At 42.2% G+C, this 25,147-nt stretch overlaps 1 protein-coding gene across 1 annotated transcript in view; it reads right to left on the reverse strand.

Annotated features, from left to right (window-relative positions):
• The window catches only part of LOC122803905 (serine/threonine-protein kinase MRCK beta-like), a gene marked incomplete in the record, with an annotated part of 2,302,169 nt that overhangs the window by 1,273,605 nt on the left and 1,003,417 nt on the right, over positions 1 to 25,147 (reverse strand). Inside the window, 1 exon segment of the mRNA XM_044073588.1 lies at positions 16,304 to 16,504. Within this exon segment, the coding sequence (XP_043929523.1) occupies positions 16,304 to 16,504 (201 nt within the window).

The following is a 25,147-nucleotide window of genomic DNA, read 5'->3' on the forward strand; positions in this document are numbered from 1 at the left end:
GAGTAGGTTAACAAGAACTGGGTCGATCTTTATGGATGAATAATTAAAAATGTTAAAGTCTCCTGGAGTGTTCGTAACAATTTCAAATACAGGAGCGTCATTATTCGTTATCTTTTGCGCCTGTTGTTGCGCTGTTTGTTCTTCTGGTTCCGATTGAATTGTTTCTAATCGCCCCTGTGTGACTGACATTCTGAAAATTTGAAGCTTGAACATTTACAGTTGTATCTTGATCCAAACCTCCTTGTTGGTCATTAACTCCACGGTTGTTATTGTAACTTCGAATACGCTCACTGCATCTTACTGTAGTTTGATTTACCTCAACACCAGCTGCCTCACTATAGTTATTATTATTTTGTTGTTGAACTGGTGCATTGGTGTAAAGTATACTAGATACTTGTGCTAGGGATGGCCTAGACTAAGCATTACCATTATCATAAGCCAACCGGTCTCTGTTAATTTTCCTGGTTTTGTTCAACTTCATTCTGTCTAAAAGCTGATTTATACTCAGGAAACAGCGTTCATAATCATATTTGTATCTAAAAAAGTCAACATTTGTAGTAATGTCAACGTTCAGAACTGACACTTCTTTGATTAAGATGTCTATTTGTAAAGAATAATGTTTTATAATTAGTTGCATCAAGTCAAAACCTTGCTGGTCAAATAAAGAATTGAGCTCCAAGTGGAATAATGAGTCAATTATAAGACCAGTGGGGTACTGATGAAAACATAACCCCTTCGGAACAATGCGTTGACTCAAACATTCATTAAAATAAGCTACTTCCAGTTGGAGTTTCTTTAATTTAAGTAGCTTAAAATCAAGCAGTTTCAGTTTCTCGTTCAAAGAATTTAAACTGATCTGGTTGTTTCCACTGTTGTCGGCCGGACGCTCCTGGTTAAAGCCTGCACCGAAAGACAGGCTAGAACTATCTTTAACCCAGTCGTTAAAGATTGGAGTGCCAATAAGCCCCTCTTAGTGGATCTGTGCATTCCATTGTTGATTCAATGTGAAATAGGAACCATAGTATTCGTTGGTGTGCGCTGACCCGCTGGCATAGGATTACTAATTGTAGCAAGTCCCGAAGGTTCACTCGAAATATTGGTGCCCAGTATAACTCCCACCATTTCTCCTGCACTCACCCGTTGACTGTGAGTCACCTGGGGGTTAGCGTTCTAAAAGGAATGTTGTTGTGACAATGAATAATCCACCTTATCTAGGCGGGAAGCAAAGGTGTCCATACGTTGGTTTAAAACATTAATAATATAATGGTTTACTATTGAAATGTCGAACGGCACTACATCGACTGTACTATAGCCAAACACGGAAGTTCGAAAATAGTAATGTCGACGTGAAAAAAACAATCTAGGAATGGTTTTAACATGGGGTCAAGGTAGGTGTTCAGTATTATTCAGAACTATAAACATCTCCCCTACCTCGACCCATGTTAACACAGTCCTAGATTGTTTTTTTGTCGTTGACATTACTATTTTTAACTTCCGTGTTCGACTATAGTACAGTCGATGTAGTGCCATTCGACATTTCAATAGTAAACCTAATATAATATAATATAAAATGTAACCAAATAGAAATAATGATAGAATATTTTAGTATGTACTTTTAGTATAAGAGATGGATGTATTATCTATATTTATATTTATGTAGGTATTTTTATCGACTTTATAGCAGTGTTAAATAAGTATAAATGTTAATTTGTTTTAGTCAATTCTAAAACAGATTTATGTGAAAATATGTTGTGACGTGAACAACAGCTGATGCTAGTATCGTGATTGAGTCGATTATTTAAATTAGGTTGTTTAAAATTAGTGTGATTTTTCTGAAGAAGTTGCTGTACAACAGCAAAGAAAAGCGCTTCAATAAACGTGTATGGTGTTTTAAAGTTAACATCTAGTACTCGGTGCATTTACTGGATACTTGGTTTTTGGTTCTTGTTGGTTCTTTTTACCAGTTTGATTTTAAATTTTGGAATGTCCAGAAAGGTGTTTAAAGAACATAGGTCCAGAATTGGACGCCATGATTTGTCTTTTCTGGGTACCAGAAAGAGCCTGGAATAGAAGCCTTGTCCCTTTTCCTCTTCTGGCACTGGTTGAATAGCCAAACACAAATTCAAACAAATAAAGCCAGCAGCTGTTGGTACCAAAGTACAAATAATGTATTACATAATAACTGAGAGACAGATCCCTCAGATATCAAATATACAGACCGGTTTCGGCTCAAAAGAGCCTTCCTCAGTGAAAATAATATATATGTCTGCTCACAAAGGCTCCAACACAGTTTATATATATATCAGCAATTGACACAAACCAATCACAATGGGTAATTAACAAATCATGATTTAACAAATCACAATTGATCATTGAGACCAGGTGGAAACATTGCCCCAAGTTTTATTATCCATTTCCTCTCCTTAGAAGTCAGCAAATCATGCCACTTTAGTTTATCTTGACATTTACCCCTGATGTAATCAATGATGCAAAACATAAAACTAGCTGTAGTATGTTTTAAACTGTGCTTATATAGTGCATTATTACTACGCTTGTTTTTAATGTCACTGATGTGTTCACCAATTCTAAGACGGAAAGCCCTAGAGGTCTGGCCAACATAAAACGCAGAACAAGTGCAGGTCACCAAATATATAACCCACTCTGAACTGCAGTTGGCCCAAAAATTGATCTCAAAAATGTCAGGTGTGTTCTGACTGCTAAATTCCCCAATACGTGAAACTTTGTTACAAAATTTACAGTGGCCACATGGAATACAACCAACCACTGGAACCCCTGCAAAAGTTGATTGAATACGAACTTTGGAATCAGGCAAAGACTTCTTGTAGTGACTCAAATGTGACCCAATAGTGCGTCCCCTTTTGAAGGAAAAAGAACATCTGTCCCTAAGAATATTGTGCAATCTATTATCCGCCAAAAGAATATTCCAATGTCTATCGATAATTTTCATAAATCCCCGAGTATTACGTCCATAGGAAGTAACTAACCTCAGCGGCTGCTGCACCCCATCTCGGTTGTGATCTTTATAACGCAATAAATCAGTTCTATCAAATTTTGAAGCCCACTGTTTAGCCATATAAATTGTCCCCGAACGATACCCCCTATCCTTAAATCTAGCGGCCAAATCATCACTAGTCTTAGCATAAGACCCTTGGCTGGAACAAATTCTCCTGGCTCGTAAAAATTGAGACTTGGGGATATTCTGGATGATATGTTGTGGGTGGAAGCTGGTGGCATGCAATAAAGAATTATACTCTGGAAATTTCCTGAATAGGGTAGTAGAAAGAGTATTATCCATATTCCTATGAATTTCAACATCCAAAAAAATTATTTTGGACCTGTCAAAACTCATCTTAAATTCAATACCCCATATGTTATTATTAAGATAATCAAGAAATTCCATAAGATACTTGTCATCAGCCTTCCACACCAACCAACAATCATCCAGATATCGACGCCACATGTCCATCTCACACATGTAGATGTTATGGCTGGTGTCATAGATTATTATCTCCTCGATATATGCCATAAACAGATCTGCATAAATGGGTGCAAAAGATGCACCCATAGCAGTTCCCTTAATTTGCCAAAAGCATTTATTCTGATAGTAGAAAATATTGCTAGTTAGCACATATTCCGTGAGACAAACCAGAAAAGTATTGAAACCTGGTTTATATAAACCAGATCTGACCAACCAATAGTCTAATGCTTGTAGGCCTGCCCAGTGTGGAATATTGGTATAGAGGGACGTAATATCAAGGGTACATAATAACCATTCGGGCTCCAATTGGATATCACTAATAATATCCAAAAATGTCAAGATAAACTAAAGTGGCATGATTTGCTGACTTCTAAGGAGAGGAAATGGATAATAAAACTTGGGGCAATGTTTCCACCTGGTCTCAATGATCAATTGTGATTTGTTAAATCATGATTTGTTAATTACCCATTGTGATTGGTTTGTGTCAATTGCTGATATATATATATAAACTGTGTTGGAGCCTTTGTGAGCAGACATATATATTATTTTCACTGAGGAAGGCTCTTTTGAGCCGAAACCGGTCTGTATATTTGATATCTGAGGGATCTGTCTCTCAGTTATTATGTAATACATTATTTGTACTTTGGTACCAACAGCTGCTGGCTTTATTTGTTTGAATTTGTGATGTTTTTGCCGTGCAGCGTTCTTTCGTGCATCCTTTTTGGACTTACTGGTTGAATAGCCCCCATGTTTAAGAAGGAAGGTACTTGTTTTTGAGCCTCTGCCCACTGATTTGGGGGTAGGTCTGGCCACCCGTTTGGAGTTGGGAACGTGTGGAAATGAAATCTGTATCCCTGGGACACTATTTAAAACTTTGCATGAAGAGCAATCTTTCCTCCCAAAGGGGTGGCTAAAAGGTAAGTGCTTGGTAATTTTAAAAGGAAGTCATTGAGACTGTTTACCATAGGGGGGATGTCTTGTTAATTCCAGATTTGGAAGTGGAAGCCCCCCATTGCTTAGTTCTGAGAGTTCCCTGGGACTGAAACCTGGTGCTTTTGGTGTGTCTGGGTTTGGCTTAAGAGGATCTGGAAGGAGCTGGAAAAGACTAATTCTTAGTAGGCCGGTGCCTACTAAATTTTGGAGGTTGCACATGTTAAGAAATCTTTTAACAGTTTGCATATATTTAGCTTTATCTTCCATCTTTTTAGAACTTCTTCAGCCTTATTGCCAAACAGACAATCCTGATTTAAAGGAGCATCCAACAATTTTGCTTTAACATGATCAGGCAAAGATTGCTCCTTAAGCCAAGCATGCCTTCTAAGCACAGACCCAGTAACAGCAGCCCTGCAGGAGGCCTCTAAAGAATCAAAACCACATTGCAAAGTATGTTTTCCAACTTGTTCGGCAGAATGCAATAAATCCTGTGAATCTTTATTTTCCACACAGTCAGGAAACATCATCATTTTTTGTTTAAGCAGTCCAATAATATGCTGTTGATATTTTAACATATAAATTGGCAGTTTAAAGGCCTGATTGCCAAGGTTGCAGAAGTATAAACCTTCTTACCCCATCTATCTAGCGCCCTGGAGTCTCTATCAGAGGGGTAGGATTTTTAGCAGTTTTAGCCTTAATGCCCTTGGGCCCCTGAGAAATGGTTTCTGGATCTGCAACAGGATTTTTGAAAAGGAACTTGTGGGACTCAGGAACCCTGTAGTATCTGTCAGGTTTACTAGGAGCCGGAGACAGGGAATCAGGGGCCATACTGGATTCCGAAACCACATCATCAACAATGTCTAGTACAGGAGGTATAGCCAAGGGCCTATGCTGAGGTAGAAGAAGGAAATCCCTAAGCCTCTTTTTTGAAGCAGAAAATTCCTGACTTTCCCAGTGTAATGGAATCCTCTGCATCAGAATCCTCATAAGTAGGTATGGACAAATCCAGGTCATTAGAAGAATCAGAAGAAACAGAAACCTGATCAGAAGATTCATAACCAAGCCGAGCCCCAGGCCTCTTAGAAGGGGGGTTGACTACCCTTGATTAGAGTAATTAGATCTTCAGCCATTTTGATCCTTTGTTTTTTAGGCATAGGGGCCTGTACATGTGGCCTGGGCATCGTTTTTTTTAGACACAGATCGAGATTTATGCCTTAGTAATGAAGGTGGAGTCGATTTAATATGCAAGTCTGTAGGCCTGAATACACCCTCAGAAACCAGTGCCTGCACAGCGACTCCGGACCCACCCAAGGTAGAGACATCCGCGGGTTCCATAGGTGAAGCCTCTCGCAGCATACCGGACTCTGAATAGGTCTCAGTAGAGGCCTGCAAATCAGAAGTAGCAGGTATCAGGGGCTGCGAAAGCGCCTCACTGAGTATCAGCGAACTGGCGACTGGCTTAGTAGGAGAAGCGTCATCGGCAGTTTAGGACCTCGGTGGCCTGTCGCTGTCTTTATCTTTGCATTTTTTTGGAATCCCAGTAGTCGGATGGCTAACCGATGACATTTCTGGATAATTAAACAGAGAACCGAAATATTTAGTGGCAGAAATGTAATGAAGACGGATAATGCACTGATTAAATAAAGCACAAAACAGACAAGGTACTTTGTGGTTAGGGCCTAGGCAAGGAATACAGTACGAATGAAAATCTTTGTGAGGTATTTGCTTTCCACAAGTAATGCAATTATTAACTTTTACTGACATCGGTAAGGAGCAAGAAAAAGTTTCCCCAACGGGGTACTTAGCTTTAAGTTGAAGACTTCGGTTCTGAAATTCGAAAACGAAAATTTCAGGAGTCGGCCGACCGGCACTTGCAAACTGCTTTTGCTTCAGGCACCGCACGGCAAGAAAGACTGACATAATGGCGTCGGATGCATGTTTTATACCCCTGACGACCTGACGTCATGGAAGAAGGGTCAGCAACCGACGCAGGACCCAAGACTTTGTTAATCAGGCCGACTGAGGGCAACCTGCCAGCAGATTACCCAAATGTAATGACTGCAACAGTGAAACACGAATATCTTAAATCACCTTGTTGATCATTGTGCAGCCATCTTAGAAGTCCCTTTAAATACATCTTCTTTAGAGTCCTTGCGGTTATCTAGTCTTTCATTCACTGCAACCTGCAATTTCTGCAGTTTTATCAGCTCACATGAATAACTACTTAACGCTTCTTCTATTATTTCTAGCCTTTTGTAATTTATTTTATATATTCTTTCATGACCTCACTTAATTCAAACACAGGCGTGTGTGTTTTCATCTAGGAAGCAGCCTCCTGTTCTAAACATGAAACCTGATTTTTTTTTTTTTTTTTTTTTTGCTAAAGAGATGGAACGTTCTTCCTAGCCAGACCTTTTTTCCACTCCTTTTTTGAATGATTTTAATCTAACTTTCTCCAGATCAGATTTCTTCTCTGCTGGCATCCAGACAGTGTCACTGTTGACCCAGTTACTGTATTTTACCCAAATGTAAAACTTTGATTGGCCTTTTTTTTTTTCTTTTAAACAAATTCTCAGTTTTCATACAGGGAGAGCTCTAATAAACCCACTTCTCAGTGTAAAGCTACCTTGGAAGTTAGGGAGAAAATTGTAAGATCTCACATCACAGAAGTAGATATCAAATATGTGATGGTCCAAAACAGTGCCCTTCGGCACAACAACAGTGACAAGTTTCCTCTCTTGAAGGATACTGTGCCACTCACTCTAACACTGTGGTGTCCATCAGTTTGCTAGTCGACAATCCAGAAAGTACAGTTTTGTACCTACCATAAATGTAGATGTTAGAGTGTATATACTGCTGCAGTCATCACACTTGGGTTATCCTGTCGTCAGGCGGTCCCGCAGTCGGCCGAATCCCAAAGCCTTGGTCCGGCGTCGGGTGTCGTCAGTGCGACAGGGGTATAAAAGAGGCAGCAGACGCCATTTTCTTCAGTTTTTCTTGCCCCAGATGTCATGTGCCCCCAACTAGGAAGGCAAAACAAAAAGCTATGCAAATATTTCTTAGAAGATAAACAATAGTACTAACTATTAGCAAATACACCATATAGACATGCATCCAACCGATTGATGAACATGGATTTATAACTAACACCCTGGTATGTAGAGGGGATGGTGGGAGGATAACCTGGACTGCAGCAGTATATACACTCGAACATCTACATTTACAGTAGGTACAAAACTGTACTATGTTCATCGTGTTATACTGCGGCAGTCATCACACTTGGGTTGAATCCCAAAGCTATGGATGGGTGGCTGGTACTAAACTGGGTTAGGCGAAGCTAGGATGCCCTGCAGCACTGCAGTGGCAAAACCAGCTCTGGATTTTGAGTATAAAGGAAGGTGGTAGTGCTTGGTAAAGGTGTGCACTGAACTCCACGTAGCTGCCTCCAGAATGTCCTTGGTTGGAACCCCCCTGAGAAAGGCTGCTGAGGTTGCTGTAGCCCTGGTAGAATGGGACCTAATATTAACAGGCACTGCTTTCCCATGGTGCGAGTAGCAAAAGCAGATACAATATGCTATCCATTTGGAGATGGTCTGTTTTGAAATGGCCTTTCCTTGTGAACCTGCAGCATAGGATACAAAGAGTTGGTCAGTTTTTCTGAAGGTCTTTGTCTTATCTAAATAGTAACGTAGCTGTCTGTGAATGTCCAAAGAGTGAAGGAGTCTTTATCCTTTATTCTGGGGGTTTGGATAAAAGGTGGGTAAATGAATGGTCTGATTTAAAGCCACACTGGATACTACTTTTGGCATAAAGGTAGGGTTAGTTCATAAAGAGACCCTGTCCTGATGGAAAATGATGAAAGGTTCCACTGCCATAAGTGCCTGTAGTTCTGAGACCCTGCGTGCTGAGGTAATAGCCAGCAACAAAGCTGTTTTCCAACACAAGTATTGTAGTTCTGCTGAGAATGCTGGTTCGAAAGGAGGCAGTGTTAATTTTTCTAAAACGAAGTTCAGGTCCCAAGCTGGTATTGGGGGCTTTCTGGGGGGTCTTATATTCTTAGCCCCTCTGAGAAACTGCCGTAGTAAAGGGTGTGAGAACATTGGAGGATCTGTATTGTATTGAACTGAAATGGCTGAAGCATGGATCTTAATGGATGAGAAAGAAAGGCCTTGGTGTAGCATCTCAGTTAAGTATTGCAGTATTTGAGGAATGTTAGGTATCCAAGGATTTTGGCCTTTAGCCTGGTTCCATGCACAAAATCTTTTCCATTTGTCTGAGTAAGATTTCTGGTGCTGGACCTTCTGGCCTCCATAATGACATTCTGGACGTCCTTTGAGAGAAGTGTTGATTGAAAATTCAAGGTATTCTCCATGCAGCTAAATTTAAAGTTCTGAGCTGGCTGTGAAGTATCAGAGAGTTTTTCTGAGTCAGCAGTAGTGGGAATTGAGGCAAGATCCATGGAGGGCTGTGAGTCAAGTTCCTTAGTAATGGGTACCAGGGCTGGTGTGGTCAGTCTGGAGCAATGAGGATCATTTGTGGTGTCTCTGATCTGACTTTCAATAATACCTTGCTCAGTAGAGGTAGTGGTGGGAAGGCATAGACTGCCAATGCTGTCCAACTGAATGATAGGGCGTCCACTTTCCAGGCTAAGGAGTGATAAAGTCCTTGTGCAAAATTTCTGTAGTTGGCAATTGTTGGGGGAGGCAAATAGATCTATGTCTGGACATCCCCACCTTTGAGTTAACATTGAAAATACTTGTGGGTGTAGTCTCCACTCGTGAGGATCTGCCATATTTCTGCTTAATTCGTCTGCCAATATGTTTTCCTTTCCTGGTAGGAATTGTGCTTGCAGTTGCACTTGGTAAGTCAATGCTGTGTTCCACAAGGTCATTGCCTGTCTGCATAAAGGGTAGGAGAGTGTTCCTCTTTGTTTGTTTATGTACCACATCACTGTGGTGTTGTCTGTCCTTATTAGTAGTTGTCCTGGATGCAAGAGGTTCTTGAAAGCTGTCAGTGCATTTTGCACAGCTAGCATCTCCTTTTGGTTGATGTGAAGATGCATTTGTTTTGCAGACCATTTGCCCTGTATGCACTGTCCTGCCATGTGCGCACCCCAGGTGTAGTCTGAAGAATCTGTTGTCATAGTTTGGTTTGCTGGAGGTAAGACGAAAGGAAGACCCTTGTTTATTTGACATGCTTGAGCCCACCATAGGAACTCTTTTTGAAGGCATGGAATGAGAGGTATACTTGATTCGAGGCTGTGCATGCGTTGAGACCATACACTTTTCAGGTACCACTGTAATTTCCTCATATGCAGCTTTGCATATGGGAGTAGTTGAATGCAGGATGCCATGAACCCCAATGCCTGCAAGATTTTCCTTGCAGTGAGCTGGGTACAAGTTGCCATCTTTTTGAAGTATTGAGTCAATTGTTGTTGTTTGTCTGGCGTGAGAAAAGCCATCTGGGCCGTTGTATTTAAGCTGGCACCCAGGAATATTATTTGTTGTGAGGGTATTAGCTTTGACTTCTTTTTGTTTACTGTGTACCCTAGGCAACTGAGCAGCTGTATTACAAATGCCAGATGCTGTAACAGAATGTCCTTGCTGTCCGCTTGGATCAGGCAGTCGTCCAGATATGGGTACATTTGTATTCCTCGTTGTCTGCAATATGCAATTACTGATGCCAGGCATTTCGTAAATACTCTGGGCGCAGTAGATAAGCCAAAGGGCAATGCAGGGAATTGATAATGCGTTGTACCTGCCAAGAATCTGAGGTATCTTCTGCAATCTTGTCTGATAGGGACATGCAGGTATGCCTCTTTGAGGTCCAACGTTACCAGCCAAGACTCCTTGCCCAGCATGGGAAGAAGCTGCTGAAGTGTGAGCATTTTGAATTTGGGTACCTCCAGGTATGTGTTTAGAATTGAGAGGTCTAAAATGGGCCTCCAGGCTTTGTCCTTTCTTGGGACTAGAAATAGTCTTGAGTAAAAACCTTGACCTTGCTCCTTTGTAGGTACCTTTTGAATTGCTTTCATATCCATGAGCGCTGATATTTGCACTTGTGCCTCTGTCCATTGGTTTGGAGGCAGATTTGGCATGCCTCTCATCCGTGGTAAAGTGTGGAAATGAAATCTGTATCCTCGGGTAATAATATTCAAAACCCATTTGTCCTTTGTTATAATGCGCCAATTTTGTGGAAATAAAGCCAGTTTTCCTCCCAAAGGTGCTGCCAGGGCAATTTTGCTTGGCAGGCGAAAAGGGAAGTCATTGTGTTTGTTTCCTGAAGGGTTGAGATCTTTCGTCTCCCCCTCTTTGAGATGTTGTTTGCCATTGTTTAGGCCTGAAAGAACCTTGTGGCTGGCCTCTGCCCCTTGGGCGTCTGTACCTACCTCTTTGGGGTCTGTCTGATGCAGGAAAGGACCAGTTTTTTGATGGCCAGTTCCTGCTGAAACGAGGAGGTTGTAACTGTAAAAAATCTTTAACTGTTTGCATAGATTTTGCCTTTTCTTCCATTTTCTTTAAAACTTCCTTTGCTTTGACACAAAATAAAACATCTTTCTGCAATGGAGCATCCAATAACTTTGCTTTGACATGTTCTGGTAAGGCTTGTTCTTTAAGCCAAGCATGCCTACGAATTACAGACCCTGTGACAGCTGCTCTACATGAGGCTTCCAATGAATCAAAACCACATTGTAAGGTATGCTTTCCCACCTGTTCTGCTAAATGCAGCAAATCCTGTATCTCTTTGAAATCAGGTTGATCTGTCTGAGGGGTCATTTTCTGTTTTAACTGTGTAATCGAGTACTGTTGGTATTTTAGCATGTGGAATTGGCAGTTTAAGGCCCTCGTGGCCAAAGTGGCAGACGTATACACTTTCTTTCCCCATCTTTCTAATGCTCTGGAATCTCTTTCAGAAGGAAGTGGATTCTTAGCAGTAGATGCCTTAACCCCTTTGGGACCCTGGGAAATGGTTTCTGGGTCTGCAGTAGGACTTTTATATAGAAACTTATGAGTGTCAGGAACTCGGTAGTATCTGTCTGGTTTAGCTGGTGCTGGAGGTGAAGAATCTGGGTTTAGAATAGATTCGGAGTAAACATCATCCAAAATGTCTAAAACTGGAGGAATTGCTAGAGGTCTATGCTGTGGAAGAAGAAACTCCCGGAGTCTTTTCTTAGAGTCAGAATAATCTTGGCCTTCCCAGTGGAAGTGTTCCCTCAAGGTGTGTAAAGTTTCCCCAAAAGTGTAGTCTTCAGAGTGGGAGAGAGAGGGAATGCACTCTTCAGCATCTGAATCTTCATAAGGAGGGAAGGAGTAATCCTGGTCCTCAGAGTTGCCTGAGGAAATGGATGCTTGGTCAGAGGAGGGATAATCTTCGTCCAGTCTAGGCCTTTTGTCAGGGGGGGGGGGGTTGGGATCCCCTGATAAGGGTAATTAAATCCTCAGCCATCTTAAGCATCTGTTTGCCATAGGGGCCTGTGGGGGAGTGTGTGGACCCGGCTTCCTAACTTTCAAGGGAGCTTTAGCATAAGACTTAGCAGAGATAATTGTCGGTTTGAAGACACCTTCAGAAACCGAAGGCCTATCCAAAATTTCCGGATCACCGTCAGGACTGGCGTCCGAGGGGTGAGGTGGAACCGGTTCCTGAGGCCCAGTTGCATCGGTCTGGGAGGCAGTCAGAATTTCTGAATCAGCGGTAGTCACGGGCTGCGTAGGCGTCTCGCTGAAAACCGGAGAACCGGCGTCATGCCTGGCTGAGGCCTCGGTAACTGGTCTTGGCCTTGGTTGTTTGTCCTTATCTTTGCGTTTTTTAAATATTGCTGATGTCGGTTGCTCCGACGGCATGCTATAGTTAAATTTTCTGCCAAAATAATGCTGGGCGAAATCTACCCAACGCTTAATTGTACGTTTGTTGAACCTAGCACAAAACCGGCAACCAGAGATGTCGTGGTCTGGGCCTAGGCAAGGAATACAATGAGAATGAAAATCCTTATGAGGTATTTGCTTCCCACAAGAAATGCAATTATTAACTTTGTCTGACATCGGTCTAAGGCAAGAAAAGTTTCCCCAATGGGGTACTTAGCTTTAGAGAAGACTTCGGGCTGAAATTCGATTCGAAAATCTCAGGAGCTGGCCGACCGGCACTTGCGAACTGCTTCTGCTTCGGGCACCGTGCGGCAAGAAAGACTGAAGAAAATGGCGTCGGCTGCCTCTTTTATACCCCTGTCGCACTGACGTCAGGGAAGAAGCGACAACAGCCGACGCCGGACCAAGGCTTTGTGATTCGGCCGACTGTGGGACCGCCTGACGACAGGATAACCCAAGTGTGATGACTGCAGCAGTATAATATACTGAACATATGGATTTATATTGACCTTGACCAGTTATGTCCATGACATCAGAGTGGGGTATAGCATCAAAAGCCATACCTAAATCAAGGCAAAATGTGTGTAGGGAGTTACCATCATCTAGTGCTTCTGTAACTCATTCAAAGGGGTTAGCTTGGTTTAATATGCATGCCTGACCTTTAAAAAAAGCAAACTGGTTCTGTTCTAGGGATTTTAGGTTCCTTACACCCCTGTTTATGATATTAAAGACGGCACTTTCCATTACCTTACAAATGATAACTGATGCAGCTGAGAGGTCTAAAGTTGTCAGGGACTGTGGTGGGGCATCCCTTAATGAAAGAAACTGCAGCAGTTGTACTCCAGGCTTATGTGATGTATTTACTAAACAAGGCGGTGTCTGAGGAAGTCTGACAGGTGTCATTTCATAACGACCAGTAAAATGCCCAGTACATTATCTGGACTCATACAGCTGGTGTTTTTGGCTTTGGAATGCATTTTTAATACCAGTTCAGAAATAATTACTTGGGAGTGTACAAACTGGATACCTTACAGTGAAAGGGTGAAGAGGGAGATGAACTTATCTTTAAGTAAGTTAGCTATACCCTCAGGACTTGAGTGGATAATGCCACTAGAGAAAAACCTGGTGCAATGCTAGATATTATTTCTAAGGTTCATTACATAATTAAAGCATGCCTTGCTGATGTGGCAATTTCAGTTCACTGTTAGCTCTGTGGGATTTGATCTTATTAACTGGTTCTTTGGTAACCATTCTGAGGTTGATTAGCTTTTGCTGTGTTCTTCAGTACTACAAGTTTTTCCTTTTACTGCAGAGTCTGTTTATAGTTGAGTTCCACCAGAAGGATATGTTTCTAAACAAAGTTATATAGTTAAAATAGAAGTATAACTTAATGTGGCTGCATTTATCGGGTCATCGAGATGTGGAAAATGAACTGCCTCAAGTCACAGAGTGCAAAGAAACTGGTCTTGAAGAAGTCCTTAGTGATGGATGGATCAATGGCCTGGACTGAAATTGTATGCTGAATAAATCAGTGTGGTGAGCTGATCTGTCCGATGAGGGTATGACACTATGGAAGGAGTAAACAAGGGCTGCATTTGTGAGGACAGGACTGAGTATACTGGAGAAGGGTACAATTTGAAGGAGTTTGCAAACAGAAAGTCAAGGAAACACAACATATTTGTAGACGTGCAGTTGGCTAATTTATGTAGCAGTAGCTTCCTCTTTATATATTGGGTTTCCTGTAATGGCTACCCACAAGGCTGTAACAAAATGCCTACTGGGATGTCCAAACTGAGAAAAAAAAAAAAACAGACTGACAAAGAGGGCCTTTCCCAACCATGCTAGGATTCATACCATAAAGTAATGACCTTTATTATCAACATGTGGGGATCCTGAAACTATATGCATTGCTACACACAGATACATTTACATGTGTGTGTTTGGGGGTGGTGATTTCCAAGTGTAATTGCACAAGATAACGTAAATAACATAAGATAAGGTCCATGGAAACAAAACTGAGCAATTATCCAACTAACAGATCACACAGTTTTGCAAGTGATTCACCAAGCTTGTCTTCAAGTTGTGCTACATCCAAGGGCAGCTTTCTTAAGGCTCTACAAATTTTATCCCTCAGCAGGTTACCCACATTATTATTCTCTCAATCTCCTCCATAAATGTAACCTACCTGTCAATATGTCACCATCTCTACCCACTTTTTATTCTCTGTAAAACAGCAAGGTGTCACTCTGTCATGTTGGGGTTTGTGTTTTCTTTTTTTTTTTTTTTTGGCCTTACCCCCGCTATGAAGTCCTAATTGCTTACTGGCTCATTTTTATCCAAGATTCCTCAGTTCCTACCACCAGGAAAAAGAAGTAATAGCTAGGCATCCCAACCATGATTTAGCAGGAGTTAAAAAAGATTTATCTGAATGCAATGCAACACCCACAATAGCCAGAAAACACAAGGAATGCCAGCTACGCCGGTCCTTTTGCAAGGGTGCATTTCTACGTATTTGCTTCACAGCGAATGTGATATCCTTGGCAAGCTTGCACATCCCATACCCTACTCCAAGGGTTGCAACCTTGGGGCTTTCCCCAGGTGAAGTTCATGCAGCACGACTCTGCCAGCACCTACACAAACACAGAATGGTAAGACAGCACTGGTCTCTCACTCCTACTTCTTCCCAGTCAGCTCCTCAAGTACTCAGGCTTACTCAAAACACACTTCATCTATAGAAGAGTTAGGACCAAAATTTCTAGTCCACTGAGCTAGTTTACTGCCAGGGACAATGACTGTTACTGACAAGTATTCATATGGGGTGCACAATGTTGGTCAAACTGTTACCATCCTTACAGCAGTGTCTCCTACTAAGGAATAGATTGTTGCATGACAGCATATGTATAGATTTCAATCTGTAACTGAATCGAAGCAGAAAAATATCTGACATGGTCGGTGTCACTTTAAATGCCGTACTGCTCAATGAAAAGTAAAAAGTGCTCCAATTTTTTTGTAACAACATGCACACTGTAGACATGTTTTTGTACAAATGGAAAAAAAAGGCAAAAGTCCCGAATCAAATGTTATTTTTGATTCAGCTGCCTGACATTATTTGAAAGGAATGTAATACTCCTATTGAATAGAAAACATCTTAAAACCTTTTAAGTCTGAGCACTACATTCTTCTGCATATGAGCAAAGAACAGATGCACTGACCATGGCAGCTTGAAAACAGAAGGAGAAAAAGAATGGTCATAACATACAACTCAATCAACGCAGCTCAGATCACACTGAAATTCTGAGGTATTTAGCATTTACACAGATAGTTAACAGTATCTCTACTTGCATGCTAAATTCTAAGTGCTTATGACAAAAACAATAGTATCATGAAAGCTACAGTAATGAGGTCAGTTATGAAGTCTGACATCAAAGTCGCAACAATTTTTAAAGAATGTGTGCCATTTGAAACATCACACTGGCATGTTGTGTGTATAACAGTACTAATACAACTGCTTAATTTTACCAGATTACAGGTCAGGCATAACAGTAAAGATGAAACTCGAATAAAGTGTCAAAAAACTTGTTCACAAGCACATTTGCTATAACAGAGTAATGTAAATAAATCATAGCACAGTTTATCAAAATATGTGAACCACTAGCAAAACAATAACCATACAAGTTATCTAGTTTATTAGCATTGCTAAAGATGTGCTAGTCAATATTATACCCATTTTAAAACCTGTAATTTGCTCCCACAATGCACACCTGACAAAACTCCATATGAACATAGAACCTAGACATGCAAATGTCAGTCCCAGTGGAATTCATGAATAAAACTTAATAAATTGCCCAAGGAAAAGGCTACACTGTCTGTTACACAGCACACAAATGGCAAGTAAATATTCAATAACATCTCCTCCCATCTGTTAGAGCACTACACCAGTCAGTTTTAAAAATGCACAAGGAATAAAAAAGGATGTAATCTACGTCTACATTCTGGAATTAGATCTTACCTCATGATTCATAATTTTTCCGTACGTTTCCACCAGTGATTCTGCATAAAAAGGTGTCTCACCATACAGCATTTCATACATGCAGACCCCCAAAGACCACCAATCACATTCAGGCCCATATTTTCCCATTCCATCTTCCATTGCTTGTAGTATCTCAGGGGAAATGTAGTCTGGAGTGCCCACAGCTACCGAAGACTGCACCTTGAAATTTAAAGATTGCAAAATAATGTCACTCTTTAGCCATGTACACTGTGAGCCACACACAATTTATTTTACTCCCCCAACACAAGCTTCATTTACAGTAGAAAGGGTAAATGTACAGGGTAATGGGAAAAGCCTGCAAAGTGTTTCACAAATTAACATGACAAAGTAATTCAAAAGTATAGAAGCAACAGTACACTCACATTTACAGTAGATGTCTGAATAAAAGGATCACTGCTGCAGCAGTTACTTATGTACCCATGGGAATTAAATGCATGTGGAAGTTCACCAACTTTCAAACACCTTTAGTGTGGGGCTTAACTTCTCTCCTTGCTTGCCATGGCCATCATAATGAGATATGGTTAAAATGGAGATCAGCAATACATCATTCTCAATAACTGTTTGCTAGGGAGATCACCAATAAGTGTGTCAAGGATGGATGTATGACATGTCTCTGCAGTCTTCATCCTTGCTAGGTACCCGAGGAGTTCACCTCCTTCACTATGGTTAAGTAAGAAATTACAGCTGTGGAAGCACCCTGAGCGGACAGAAATTCCTCACTGGGTAAAGCTGAAGTAATGACTTCTTCAATGTAGTAAACAGTTAAGTGTGGGACAGACGGAGACAGAATGTGCGTGTGTGGTTGTGGGGCTCTCTTCGAAAAAAAAGGGAAGATGGAGGACTCCTTTAGGCTTCCTTCCCTCCTTTACCTCCAGGCAAAACAAAGAAAAGAGAAGCTAATCCCAGGGGGAATGCAGAAGGAAGCTTAAACTGGAGCAATGATCATTCAACTTGAAAATCTACTCTTACGTTTGAGTATTCAACAAGCATACTATTTTCATCATTAGGATCACTGCTACAACAGTAACACAATACTCTGCTGCAGTAAAAAAGGGGGCTGTTACTCACAGTATACTCTATGGAATGTAAACAGCAAAGACTGCCTTGATCCAAGAATGAAAGTCTAGCCTATAATGCTTGGAAAAGTGCTAAGTGGTAGCACCATAGATATTCCGAGCTGAAACATTTTTAAAGTGGGCCCTTGCAGTGCACAGTAAACACTTATCCATCCTCCCACAGTTTTTCCACGAGTATCACAACAAAACACAATGCAATCAGCTAGCCACTTTCTAAGAAATTGTGTCAGAGGTCTACCCTGCAAGAAGGATACAAAACGTTGGGCAGACTGTCTGAAGACCTTTGTATTTTCTATGTACTAAGTTGTCTACCGTAATCCATAAAATGTTCCTTTCCCTATTTTTCTGGGTATTGATATAGAATATAGGTAGTTGTAGTTCTTGATTCAATGTCAACTCTGATATCCTTTAGGAATTAACAAAGGATCAGTTTTAAGGATTATCCTGTCCTTATGAAACACTGTGAAGCTCTCTGCATCTAAGGATATGTAGCTTGAATGACCTTTCTGGCAGATATATAATGGCCACCAGAATAAAAAAGAATTTTTCATAATATGAACTTGACAAGCAAAAACGGCAGTATGCTCAAAAGGAGCTGGGGTTAGTTTTCACTCCACAAAGTTGAAGAGGCATAAGCTTCATTGTGGATTTGACATACAGGACCCTAACCGAGAACTCCTTGACTATGGAGAGGATAGACAAACGGACTGAGTCACAACCCGAGGAAGACTGCAAAACAGATGTATAGGTTAATGCACTTTGGGAGACTTCAAGATGGCTGTGTATTGTGCAACAGCTTAATTCTGTTTCTCCCAGTGTGAAAACAGAAACTTAGTGGAGAAAGCCAGTGGACCTGGATTTCTGAGTGAACTGCAGTAGCTAACTAGAAAGTACAGTGCCTGGATGCCAGGAAAAAAAAGAAATATAGAAGACCTGAAGAAAAATCAGCTACAAAAGGTGATGAAAAAACACAGACTTTGAAAAGCACTGTAGCTGAATGGAAGCTCCAGACATGACTTCCAGTAACCTTGAGGAAAGTGTAAAGCAACTGCAAACAGACCTGACTAAAATAAATGAAACACTGATGGAGTACATCAACTCAAACAATAAAAGGCTGGAAAAAATGGAAGAAGCTTTAAACAGATACTCATATGAGATGATAAAAAGTACAGTTGTGTGCACTTGCCATAAATGTAGATGTTTGAGTGTATTCACTGTTGCAGTCATCACATTTGGGTTATCTGCTTGCAGTAGCCCTCAGTCAGCCTGATTAACAAAGTTTTGGGCCCTGCGTCAGTTGCTGTCACTTCGTCCGTGACGTCAGGGGTATAAAACATGCAGCCGACGCCATTACATCAGTTTTTCCTGCCCCAGATGTCAGGTGCCCCCCTAATGGGAAGCAATTAAATCTATAAATACACAAGGATATACCTCCAACAAAAAAGCAAATACACCAAAAAGCTTTTGAGCATAGTAAAGGAGAGTAGAGGGATAGCCAAAAAAGTAAGGGGACTGGAGGGAGGGTAACCAGGACTCCAACAGTGAATACACTCGAACATCTACATTTATGGTAAGTGTACACAACTGTACTATGTTCTTCGTGTTTCACTGTTGCAGTCATCACATTTGGGTGGACTCCCAAAGCTAAGGATGTGAGGAGGAATTTAGATAGCATTAGGACCAGCTATAAGGCCCTGCAACACTGCAGTGGCAAAGCCAGATCTGGATTTAGAGAAAATTGGCAGATGGTAATGCCTGGTGAAAGTATGTACAGAACTCCAGGTAGCAGCTTCTAGGATGTCCCTGGTAGGGAGAAAGGCTGTAGAGGTAGATGCAGCCCAGGTTGAGTGGGGTCTGATCCCCTGTGGGAGAGGTTTTCCATGGTGCTTGTAGCAGAAATGAATGCAATGGCCTATCCATTTGGAAATGGCTTGATTTGAAATAGCCTTCCCCTCTGCCCCTGTAGCAAATGCCACCAGCAGTTGTTCAGATTTCCTTTGAGATTTAGTCCTGTCCAAGTAGAATCTAAATTGTCTGTGCACATCTAATGAGTGCAGGATCCGTTCCCTTTTGTTCTGTGAATTAGAAAAGAAGGTTGGCAAATGAATGGACTGATTAAGGGACACACTGGAAACCACCTTGGGCATGAAGGAGGGACTGGCCCTGAGGGACACCCTGTCCGCATGAAAGATGATGAAAGGCTCAACTGCCATAAGGGCCTGTAATTCAGATACCCTTCTTGCTGAAGTGATTGCTAAAAGGAAATCTGTTTTCCAAGAAAGGAATTTTAAGTCTGCAGCAGCAGCTGGCTCGAAAGGGGGAAGAGTGAGTTTCTCCAATACAAAGTGAATGATGGGAATCACTGATTCCAGGTACTGAGAATATTGACACCCATAGGCTTTTTAGATAGCATTGTAGTTTCCTCATATGCAGTTTTGCATATGGAATTAGAAGAATGCAGGAGGCCATGAACCCCAAGGCTTGTAGTATTTGCCTTGCAGACAGCAGGGTTTTTGTGGCCGCTTGTTTGAAGTAGGTTGTCAAATGAATTTGTTTCTCTGGCGTAAGGAAAGCCATCTGGGAAGTTGCATTCAAGCTTGCTCCCAGGAATATAATTTCTTGACAGGGTACTAGGTGTGATTTCTTTTCATTTATGGTGTACCCCCAGACAAATAAGCACCCTCTGTACAAAGGCCAGATGATTCAAAAGTATGTACTAGCTTTCTGCCTGAATTAGACAATCGTCCAGTTATGGGTATATTTGAATATTTCTTTGCCTGCAAAATGCAATGACTGGAGCTAGGCACTTTGTGAATACCATGGGTGTAGTAGATAAGCCAAAGGGCAGTGCAGAGAACTGATAGTGCGTGTAGCCTGCTTTGAAGCATAGGTATGTTCTGCAAGATTCCCTGACTGGGTTGTGCAGGTATGCTTCATTTAAATCTAGTGTTGCCAACCAGGCGTCTTTGCCTAGCATAGGGAGCAACAGGTGAAGAGTCAGCATCTTGAATTTTGGAATCACCAAAAAGGTGTTTAGAGTAGACAGGTCCAGGATAGGACGCCATGAATTGTCATTTCTGGGTACCAGGAAAAGTCTCGAGTAGAAACCTTGTCCCTTTTCCTCTTCTGGTACCAACTGAATAGCCCCCATGCTTATGAGAGAGAAAGTACTTGCTTTTGGGCCTCTGCCCACTGATTTGGGGGTAGATATGGCCACCCGCTTGGTGTTGGCAACATGTGGAAGTGAAATCTGTATCCCTGGGACACTATTTAAAACCCATTTGTCATGGGTAATGCGTTCCCATTTCTATGCATGAAGAGCAATCTTACCCCCCAAAGGGACAGTCAGTTGAGAAGTGCTTGGCAGTTTTAAAAAGAAGTCATTGAGACAGTTTACCATAGGGGGAGTTTTACTACTCCCAGATTTGGAAGTGGAGGCCCCCCCACGGCTTAGTCCTGTGCATACCCTGGGACTGAAGCTTGAGAGCTCTGCTGGATCTGGGTTTGGACTGAGAAGGACCAGTTCTTAGAAGGCCAATACCTACTAAACCTTGGAGGTTGCACTTGTAAAAAACCTTTAACAGTTTGCATAGATTTAGCTTTTTCCTCCATCTTTTTAAGAACTTCTTCTGCCTTGACTGCAGTGGCAAACCCAGCTCTGGATTTAGAAAAAAATAGGCATGTGGTAATGCCTGGTGAAGGTATGTACAGAGCTCCAAGTAGCAGCTTCTAAGATGTCCATGGTAGGGACTCCTCTAAGAAAGGCTGTAGAGGTAGATGCTGCCCTGGTGGAATGTGATCTTATCCTCTGTGGGGTAGGTTTTCCATGGTGCTTATAGCAGAAATGAATGCAATAGGCTATCCATTTAGAAACGGCTTGCTTTGAAATGGCCTTCCCCTCTGCCCCTGCAACAAAGCCAACTAGCAGCTGTTCAGATTTTCTGAGAGGCTTAGTCCTGTCCAAATAAAATATAAGTTGTCTGTGCACATCCAAAGAGTGCAGTATTCGTTCTCCTCTGTTTTGTGGATTTGGGAAAAAGGTAGGCAAATGAATGGACTGATTTAGGGCCACATTAGACACCACCTTGGGCATAAAGGAAGGATTGGTCCTGAGGGAAACACTGTCTGCATGGAAGATAATGAAGGGCTCCACTGCCATTAGGGCCTGTAATTCAGACACTCTTCTTGCTGAAGTGATGGCTAGAAGGAAGACCGTTTTCCAAGAAAGGAATTTCAACTCTGCAGTTGCAGCTGGCTCAAAAGGAGGGAAAGTGAGCTTTTCCAATACAAAGTTAAGGTCCCAGGCTGGAGTAGGGGCTCTCCTGGGGGGTCTTAAATTTTTGGCCCCTCTGAGTAATTGCTTTAGCAGGGGGTGAGAGAAGAGGGGTGGTTCCGTATTATAATGTGCTGAAATGGCAGAGGCATGAATTTTAACTGATGAGAAGGATAAGCCCTTGTGGAGCACTTCTATTAAGTACTGAAGAATATGAGGTAAGCTGGGCACCGTTGTGCCCATCCCCTGAATCTGGCTCCAGGAACAGTATCTTTTCCACTTTTCAGCATAGGATTTTCTAGTACTAGGCCTCCTTGTCTCCAGAATGACATCTAGCACCTGCTTACTGAGGGACGCAATTGGAGAGCTCAAAGAATTAGCCAGGTTGCAAGGTTCAGGGTTTGAAGCTGAGGGTGCAGAATCTGGCCCGCCTGCTGGGACAGCAGGGAAGGAGTCTGAGGCAGGTGCCACGGTTCCAGCAGTGTCATACTGCGTAAGAGGGGGTACCAGTGCTGGCGTGGCCAGTCTTGTGCAATCAGTACTGTCCTTGGTTTGCCCTGTTTGATCTTTAGCAGAACCTTCGAGAGGAGAGGCAGAGGGGGAAAGGCATAAACTGAGAGGCTTTCCCAGGTAAAGGACAGGGCATTCACTTTCCAAGCTTGAGTGTGGGAACTCCTTGTGCAGAATTTGTCCAATTGGTAGTTCTGAGGGGAGGCAAATTTGTTTCTCAAGAGGTTGAATATTTTTGGTTCCAGTTTCCATTCGTGTGGGCTCATGAGATTTCTGCTTAGGTCATCTGCCAGTGAATTTAGCTTGCCTGGCAGGAATTAAGCTTCTAGGTGTACTTGGTAGCTCAAAGCTGTGTTCCACAGAGCCATGGCTAGTCTGCAGAGAGAGCACAAGTGGGTCCCCCCCTGCTTGTTTATGTACCACATAACTGTGGTGTTGTCTGTCTTTACCAATAATTGTCCTGGAAGGATGCGGTCCTTGAAGGCTGTCAGGGAATTCTGTACAGCTAACATTTCTTTTTGGTTGATATGCAGGTGCATCTGTCTCGGGTTCCATTTGCCCTGAATGCACTACCCTACCAAGTGAGTCCCCCATGCAGAGTCTGATGCGTCTGTTGTTAGGGTTTGGGTGGCAGGGGGTACAGTGAAAGGGAGCCCCTTGTTGTGGTAGCAGGCCTCTGCCCACCAAAGGAACTCTGTCTTCATACAAGGAATGATAAGAATCATTGATTCCAGGTCCTGAGAATGTTGACACCATAGGCTTTTTAGATACCACTGTAGTTTCCTCATATGCAGTCTTACATATGGAATAAGTAGAATGTAAGAGACCATGAACCCCAGGGCTTGAAGAATTTTCCTTGCAGATAGCTGGGTCTTTGTGGCCAGTAGTTTGAAGTAGGTTGTCACATAAACTTGTTTCTTTGGAGTGAGGAAAGCCATCTGGGAAGTTGTGTTCAAGCTTGCTCCCAGGAATACAATTTGCTGACAGGGTACTAGGTGAAATTTATTTTCGTTTATAGTGTACCCCAGTGAGTTTAGAAGTTTCTTTACAAATGCCAGATGTTTTAATAGAAATTCCTGGCTTTCTGCCTGAATCAGGCAATCGTCCAAGTACGGGTATATCTGAATATTTTCTGCCTGCAAAATGCAATGGCTGGAGCTAGACACTTTGTGAATACCCTTGGCACAGTAGATAAGCCAAAGGGAAGTGCAGAGAACTGAAAGTGCATGGTGCCTGCCCTGAAGCGTAGGTATTTCCTGCAAGATTCCCTTATTGGAATGTGCAGGTAAGCTTCCTTTAAGTCTAAGGTTGCCAACCAGGCATCTTTGCCTAGCAGAGGAAGCAGCTGTTGAAGTGCTAGCTTCTTGAATTTTGGGATTAACAAAAAAGTGTTTAGAATAGAGAGGTCCAGGATAGGACGCGAGGAGCTGTCTTTTCTGGGTACCAGGAAAAGTCTTGAATAAAAACCTTGTCCCCTTTCTTCCGCTGGGACAGGTTGAATAGCCCTGATACTTAGAAGAGATAGAAAGTACAGTTTTGTACCTACCATAAATGTAGATGTCCGAACAGGATAGCATCTGCAGTCCTAACAAATGGGTTGTCCTGTCGTCAGGCAGCCCTTCGGTCGGCCGGATTCCAAAGTCTGGGTCTGGCCTCGGCTGGTGTCGCACTTCACCCGACGTCATCTCTGCTGGTCTTCGGGTATAAAGGCATCAGCCGACGCCATTTTCCTCAGTGTTTCTTGCCCCAGATGCCAGTTGCCCTCTTGGAAAACTAAATTTTGGGTAAATGCCAATGTTTCCAAAAAAATAGTAGGCAAACACAAAAATAAGCATGTATGTACATATATACAAACAAATACACCATAAGAGATCCCCCCCTAGCTAGCTATAAGGAGGGTAAATATCCTAGGAGTACCACAGAGGGGAAGGAGGGTGGGTAATCCTGACTGCAGATGCTATCCTGTTCGGACATCTACATTTATGGAAGGTACAAAACTGTACTATGTCCTTCAAGGATGCATCTGCAGTCCTAACAAATGGGTAGAATACCATAGCCAAACTAGGGGAGGAGGAAGAAGAATTATGGTGTAGTTAGGATCCCTTGCAATACAGCAGTGGCAAACCCTGCTCGGGATCTAGAGTATAGAGGTAAGTTGTAATGCTTGGCAAATGTATGCACGGAGGTCCAAGTAGCCGCCTCAATAATGTCCTTGGTAGCCACTCCTCGTAAGAAAGCTGTGGTAGTGGCTGTAGCCCTTGTAGAGTGAGGTCTTATGTTCTGTGGAATTTGCTTTCCATGGTAGGAGTAACAGAATCTTATGCAATTTCCTATCCACTTGGAGATTGTCTGTTTGGAAATTGCTTTTCCTTCCCTTCCTGTTGCATAAGCTACTAGAAGCTGGTCAGTTTTTCTATTGCCCTTGGTTCTGTCCAGGTAGTAGCGCAACTGTCTATGTACATCCAAGGTATGCAGCAGTCTTTCCCCCTTGTTCTGTGGATTGGGAAAGAAGGTAGGTAGGTGGATTGCCTGGTTTAGAGACACTCTGGATACCACCTTAGGCATAAAAGTAGGATTAGTTCTCATGGACACTCTATCTTGATGGAAGATTAGGAAGGGTTGTACTGCCATTAAGGCCTGTAGTTCCGAAACCCTTCTTGCTGAAGTAATTGCCAGTAGGAAAGCAGTTTTCCAGTATAGGTGTTGAAGATCTGCTGTTGCTGCTGGTTCAAATGGAGGGAGTGTCAATTTTTCTAGCACAAAGTTCAAGTCCTATGCTGGTAATGGTGGTTTCCTAGGAGGTTTTACATTCTTGATTCCTCTGAGGAACTGCCTGAGTAGAGGATGTGAGAAGACAGGGGGATCGAAGCTGTATTCTGCAAGAAATAGCTGATGCATGTATCTTGATGGAGGAATAGGACAGGCCTGTATGGAGAAGCTCTG

The sequence above is a fragment of the Protopterus annectens genome, chromosome 6.part0 (genome assembly GCF_019279795.1).
Source record: "Protopterus annectens isolate FY-2018-M chromosome 6.part0, PAN1.0, whole genome shotgun sequence".
Classification (NCBI taxonomy): domain Eukaryota; kingdom Metazoa; phylum Chordata; order Ceratodontiformes; family Protopteridae; genus Protopterus; species Protopterus annectens.